Source organism: Silene latifolia, chromosome 2 (genome assembly GCF_048544455.1).
Source record: "Silene latifolia isolate original U9 population chromosome 2, ASM4854445v1, whole genome shotgun sequence".
Taxonomy (NCBI): Eukaryota; Viridiplantae; Streptophyta; class Magnoliopsida; order Caryophyllales; family Caryophyllaceae; genus Silene; species Silene latifolia.
This window is the reverse complement of record NC_133527.1, coordinates 195,466,784-195,473,393: the sequence shown is the minus strand read 5'-3', so window position 1 is coordinate 195,473,393 and position 6,610 is coordinate 195,466,784. Positions and strand designations below refer to the sequence as shown.

Here is a 6,610-nt window from a genome sequence, read left to right as displayed (position 1 = left end):
CAAAGACACAACACCAACACTGACCCACTCCGTTCAAAGACCATGGCAAACCTACCACACCAACCAAAGCAAAAAAGAAAACAGCCCGCCATCACCAACGAACGCGACCACCACCGACAACCACTGACAACACCCCGACGAATTCCCAACAACCACAAACGGTCATAAACATGCAACCATACTAATCAACGAAAACCCAAGTTAAAACCTTTCAAAATGCAAAATGGAGCCGATAAGTGGGGGAAGGGGCGAGGAGGAGGGGAACACCATATCACTCCAAATACAATACCAGACGATGACAGAAAGATGGATTATGTCCATCCCAAGGACGTGATAGGTGGGGGAAGGGGCGAGGGGAAGGGGAACACCATATCGACCCAGAGAAAACAAACATAACCACCAAGACACAAACCAAATGGGTTAAACCCATCCCATAAACCGACGAACATTAAGCTAGACCGGGCCAAAACACCATACTGGGGTCGGGGGAAGAGGTCAGGAGCCGGGGAACACACCCGGAACACACATGCAAGACCGAAAGAAGAGGGGGAACCAGGAGAGCGTCCGGGACAGATGGGGCACTCCGATCCGACAGCCACAAAACACCGAGCATACTACCACAGAACACCACCGGAGAAAGGAACATCATGTGAGCAGCCAAAAGGTCCCAGGAACGAGCAGAATCAGATATTAGAAAATTGATCAAAGGGTGAAACGATCTGTCGCCGTAGATGGGCTAAGGGATGAGCCCATCTCCTGTGTGGGATCTCGAAAGTGGGGGGACAGAGGGTGGAAGGAGGCGGCGGTGGAAGCAAAGGAAATTAGGTTTTTAGGTTGTGGTTGTTAGTGAGAAGGGAGAGAATTATTTTAGAGAGAGAGAATTTGGGGGTCGTTTTTAAAATAAAGGTAGGTTAAATTAATCTTTACACCCTTACAAAATCAACTTTTCTAAACTTACATCCTTATAAAAAGATTTAATATTTTACACCCTTATAAAACACTTTTATCAAATTTTGCCCCTTAAGTCTTAGTTTGATGAGAAGAAATGGAATATTTCGACAAATTTTAAAATTTCCCTCTAAAACCCATAATTTGTGACGAAAATGCCCATGCTCTATTTTCTTTCTTCTACCTTCTTTATCTTTCATTCTATCTTCTACCGGATGTCATAAATGATCTTTAACCAAATCACTATCCGTCAAATGACTCAAATTAATGGTTGAAGGCTAGCAAAAATCAGAGGGCTAAACACATGTATACAACCACTAAAATTAACATCAGTTTCCCAAGATTCTTCCAAGCTTACCTGTAAAGAACCAATGCCTCTTCTTTTGCCGAGTTATATCGATACTTAAGTTCTGTTATATATTCTTTTGCTGAGTTGCATCGATACTTAATTTTTTGAGAAATTAGTGAGGAAAATTTAGGGAAGAGGAAAAATGAAGAGTTGAGACTCACTTGAGAGTGTAGTGTAGGTAAGTAGGAGAAGGAAGTCGACAAAAGACAAATGGGAATAAGATATGAGCTAATAAGTGGAGGTAATATAGTAAATTCATCATGTTTTATCCCGGAATCAGATTAAAGGGGCAAGATTAGATAAAAGTGTTTTATAAGGGTGTAAAATATTTAAAAATATTTATAAGGGTGTAAGTTATTCTAGTGGGTTTTTTGGTCTACGAATTAAAGTGTATTTAATTGGACATATTGTTCATAATTCTTCTTTTAACCACTAGTTTAAGACATCTTCAGTATTCTAGTGGGGTTATTTAAATAAAATATCAAATGATATTGTATAACACTTATATAAAACGTTTTTATACAAAAATTATTTTCATTCAAGTGTAAATAACCTTTGTGAAAAGTGTAGTAAATCTCCGATTATGTTTAATTAATCACCGTATTAGTGGTCTATCCACAAATAATTAGGGTCACTTATACATGCAAATGACTAAGTACATACACAAATTACACCATCAAGTAATGGTATGAAGAGATCAGAATAGTGTGTGGAAAACAATTATAGTTTTCTATTTATTACATTATTAATTGAAATTCTTATATCTCATCAAGTAGTGGTATGAAGAGATCAAATAGTGTGGGGAAAACAATTATAGTTTTCTATTTTTTACATTATTAATTGAAATTCTTATATCTCATATTCTCATCTATAAATATTTATGAATCATTCACGAAAAATAGGCTAATGAAATTCTTAATATCTCATATTCTCATCTATAAATACGAGTAGTTATAATTTATAAGCATCACCTCTTATTACAGGACTACCTAAGTTAGTTGACATTTGCAATAGATTTAATACTTGTGAAATTCATAAAATGAATTTGTGTTTGTCATATCGACTGATGGTTTAGTGGGTTTTTCTTCTTTTAATTTAGAGTTGTCGATTGAATCGCTTCCTAGTTTATTTTTCTGTCTCCTATTTATCGGTCCATTAAACATTAAGTGCTGGTTCATGAATAGTTTTACAGTTTGACATGTATGTATGGAGTAGATCATTAACATCACTCGTAGACAGTATTTTAATTATAGGCAAACAAGCATTTATTGATTATATTCATAGTCATCGTACGATATTATATAGATACACAAATTAGTAAATATGTAGTTACTCTGTTCTAATCAATAGTTTACATTATTGACTAGAACGGAGGAACTAAATAGATAGTAGTTTGATTGATTTGGCATGGTGACGAGGTGTCCATACTCGCTAGTTAACCGAGGAGAGTTGATCGCCCAACTTCTTGAATACATTATGTACAAAGTTGAAAAACTCAGTCGGGTCGGGTGCATCTTCATCCATCTTCTCATATTCCAAACTAAACATCATAACACAAGACTTGCCATTTCCCTTTGAAATTGGTTGGAGTTGCATCTTCAACGATTTGTAATGGGTCATTATTTCCCCATCAATGATACTTCGAATTATTTTCATATTTTCCACATCAATTGCATCATTCCTCCCTATCACATATGTTTGCTTACCACCTATTACAATTGAACAAGTCTAAAAAATCATTATCTCGAAATGATTAGGGATTAACTAACGTCAAGACTGTAACAATGTAATCTAAACGTGGTAAGATTCAGAAGATATTTTCATATTTTGTAAGTGTCATCAGGGCACACGTTAGAAAACTGTTGTAATAAAACAAGAAGGTAAATTGGTAAATACATTACCCATGTTCAAGTCCCATTTGGTGGTACTACCCACACTGTGCAAGTCACCGTGGTGTACGCTAATTCCAGGAATTGCGCCGGAGCAAAGTTGAGGAACATGAGGTAGTTTAGCTCCTAATGTTTCAAATATTTTCTCAGCTGAACAATTCAACTCAACTTTCCCGTCCATCTTGTGCATTTTAGCCATTTTGCCTATATACTTTTAACTTATATCACTGTTTATGTAATTGAGCGAGGTGCGGGTTCAATATTCGGCCCTGTAATTTATAGGAGAAAATCATGGGAAACTCCGCTATAGGAAAATGACCTCGTCCGCTATTATGCGGCTTGTTTTTTACGCTTGGTATACTGACCATAGGTGATTAATCATACGAAGCACAAGATACTACGTATATTTCTCCGTCACCTTTTAGCATTTTGTGGGAAGGGAATCGGATACAAAGTTGCTAGTGATTGTTTATACTCTTGAGAGAGTTTCTTAATCGATTGATATTTGTAAATGCATAAGATGAGTCTAGCTTATCTATCGTGTCGCTGTTATCATGGCGGTTCTAATAGAAAACGACGTAAAAAGAAAAAAATAATTGGCGGGAATGAATTTGTTATGTTATAGGAGGTCTATTGTGGCGGTTTTAATTAAGAACCGACGCAATAAAATGCACTATTCAATTATTCATGGCGGTTTTAAGTACAAACCGCCACCATAGGTCATTTGCGGCGATTATTTTTTTTTATTTTTTATTTTTTTGACAGCAGCGGCGATTATTTGTACAACTGACATTAATAATGACACTATTAGTAGTGATAAATAGCAACACTTCTTTGTCAAAAACCACCACCATAGAAATTTTGTGGTGGTTTATGAGCGCAAAATAGGTTTCAGTTTGAAAGCCGACAATGAAAGTGTCTAACTTATAAATGTAAACGATTGGGTTATAAGGACAAATTAGACATAATATTAGCTAGCTTAGCTGATAAAGTTATGATTTATGAAAAGTGATTCAAATCAGGATTTGATTCTCAATAGCATTATTTTTGCCCTTGTTGTTCGGACTTGATCGAGAAAAAAAGGTGTTTGGGTAGAAAGGCTTAAGCATTTCGCATTACAAGGATTTGTATTTTCTAGTCAGTTTGCCTTAAGGGGAGGTATCCGTTTTATTGTTTTTTTTTTGGTGCAAAGGTATCCTTTTTATTACTCCCTCCTATCCACTCTTTTCTTCCCTATTTCCTAAAACGGATTATTCAGGTTTTCTTCCCCTTTCCTTTTTGAGAAAGTTTTTATTAATATTATACTCTTACCTCTTTCCACCCATCAAACCCCACTATATACTTTATTAATATTTAATTCTAATTATTCCTACCTCTCTCCAATAACCAAACCCCACCCATCTCCTTTATTAATATTTAATTATAATTATTCATAACTTTCTCCAATTACCAAACCCCACTCATATATTTATCAATATTATACTCCCCATCCTTAATCTCCGTGCCCACTTCAAAGGGGAAAAAAAGGATGGATGGGAGGGAGTATTAAAATGGGTCAATGAGACAAAGTTTTGTTATTCTTCTTTTGTCTTCATCTGTGTAACTATGTAAGTAGGCAATACTTTATTACCAGTTGTTGGTTGTTCATATTAATTCGCCAATTAATTAACATGAAATATTCATGTACTTGTATACCACGGAACTATTATGGCTTAGTTAAACTATTAGGCGATGAATGACACGGCATCACGCTGACTTCGAAACCTAAGTACATTGGCTTAGTAGGGTTTGGGATTTTGTGTAGACATGATTCAAATACTCTTACGATGATTTCTTGCTTAAGTAATGTGCAGTTTTGGCGTGTTATCTAGATTAGGTGTTGTGTTGTTTTATTTTCGGTGAAAAGTATTTTAATTAATAATTAAATGTAAATAAATGATGGGACGGAGGAGTATTAATTATTCACGAGTACAATTTATATGTAGACCATTAGCAATTAGCATGCATAACCCTTAGACCAATGAAGATCCTCTGTCCCGTTTGGTGTCCCATTGTGTGTGTCACACCACTTAGCTTCCAACACCTCAACAAATTAATATATATATTGTAATATTTTATTTTACCACAAGTTATGTGTCGAAATGTATGTGGTGTGACACACACAATGGAACACAAAAGTAGGATAGAGGATCCCCACTGCTCGTAGACGTTATGAAATTGAGTCACACACGTTTGTTTATTTATATTGTCATCATACATGCAACATGCGGTATATGATGTTATACAACAAGGGAAATAACAAAAACAACGCGTATTGCTTCTTATCGTGATCCCTTAGAACACATGTTGAAAAAAAACGAAAAGAAAATATGTAATAGTTTGATTGATTTGGAATGGTGACGAGCTCAGTTAAGCGGAAGAGAGGTGATGACTCAAGTCCTTAAGAACACCAACTCCAAAATCGAGGAGGTAATTGGGTTCAGGTGCATCTTCATCGATCTTCTCATATTCCAAACTAAATACCATTACGCAAGAATTGTTGTCATTCCCTTTCGGAATTGCTTGGCCATGGACTTTCAATGACTTGTAATGTCTCATCATCTCCCCATCAATCACACTGCGAGTGATTACCATATTCTCCTCATCAACCGCGTCGAGCCTATCTATAAAATATGTTGGCTGATTCTCTCCTGTATCAATATAAATCATTTTAGATAAATAAAAAAAGACAAAAATCATAATTTCAATAAACGGTGACATTAAAAAGACGTAAAATGGTTAAAGTACGTATAACGTACCCATGTTCAAGTCCCATTTGCGGGTACTACCCACACTGAGCCAGTCACCTTGGTGTACTTTAATACCAGGAATTTTGTCGGAGCAAAGCTCGGGGATATCGGGTTGTTTAGCTCTCAGCATTTCAAATATTTTCTCAGCTGAACATTTCAACTCAATTTTCTCCTCCATTTTATGCATTTTAGCCATCTTGCCTAAATTTTTACTTGTAATAATAATTTACTGTTTATTTGATTGAATTTGGTAAGGGTTCAGTATTCGGGCCAGTAATTTATAGGAGAAGATAATGGGCCAGACCACCACTTCAGGAAATTGATCTGACCCACTTGTTTTGGGAATATATGCCTTATTGGGCTTATTTTGTACGCTTACTATACACTAGCTATTAATACCTCTCTCACTTTGTCACCTTTATGACTTTATGCCTACCGAGTTCGATATCCATCTTAAAATTAAAATGGGTCGAATAACATTGTCCCACTTGTACAAATAGGACAAGTTCGTTGTTGAGATATAAACATTCTGATTTTGTCTTATTTATTTTAATTGACTCGTTTTAAATTTAAGATGAATACTCCTGTTTTAAATCAGAATTTGTGTTGTCAAAATGTATAAGATCGGATTAGTC

General features: G+C 35.7%; 1 protein-coding gene and 1 long non-coding RNA gene across 2 annotated transcripts; both read right to left on the bottom strand.

The window, feature by feature from the left end:
- Nucleotides 1–2,547: 2,547 nt before the first annotated feature.
- On the bottom strand, nt 2,548–3,437 carry LOC141644194 (uncharacterized). Its single transcript, XR_012543945.1, has 2 exons — nt 3,199–3,437; nt 2,548–3,006 (listed from the first exon to the last, which is right to left on the bottom strand). It is a non-coding gene; the product is annotated as an uncharacterized LOC141644194 (long non-coding RNA).
- Nucleotides 3,438–5,395: 1,958 nt separating this feature from the next.
- Nucleotides 5,396–6,236, bottom strand: LOC141632484 (MLP-like protein 43). Its single transcript, XM_074445031.1, has 2 exons — nt 5,985–6,236; nt 5,396–5,876 (listed from the first exon to the last, which is right to left on the bottom strand). The coding sequence occupies exons 1-2, from the start codon at nt 6,169–6,171 to the stop codon at nt 5,596–5,598; spliced, it is 468 nt and encodes a 155-aa protein (XP_074301132.1). The 5' UTR covers nt 6,172–6,236; the 3' UTR covers nt 5,396–5,595.
- Between the last annotated feature and the right edge of the window lie 374 nt (nt 6,237–6,610).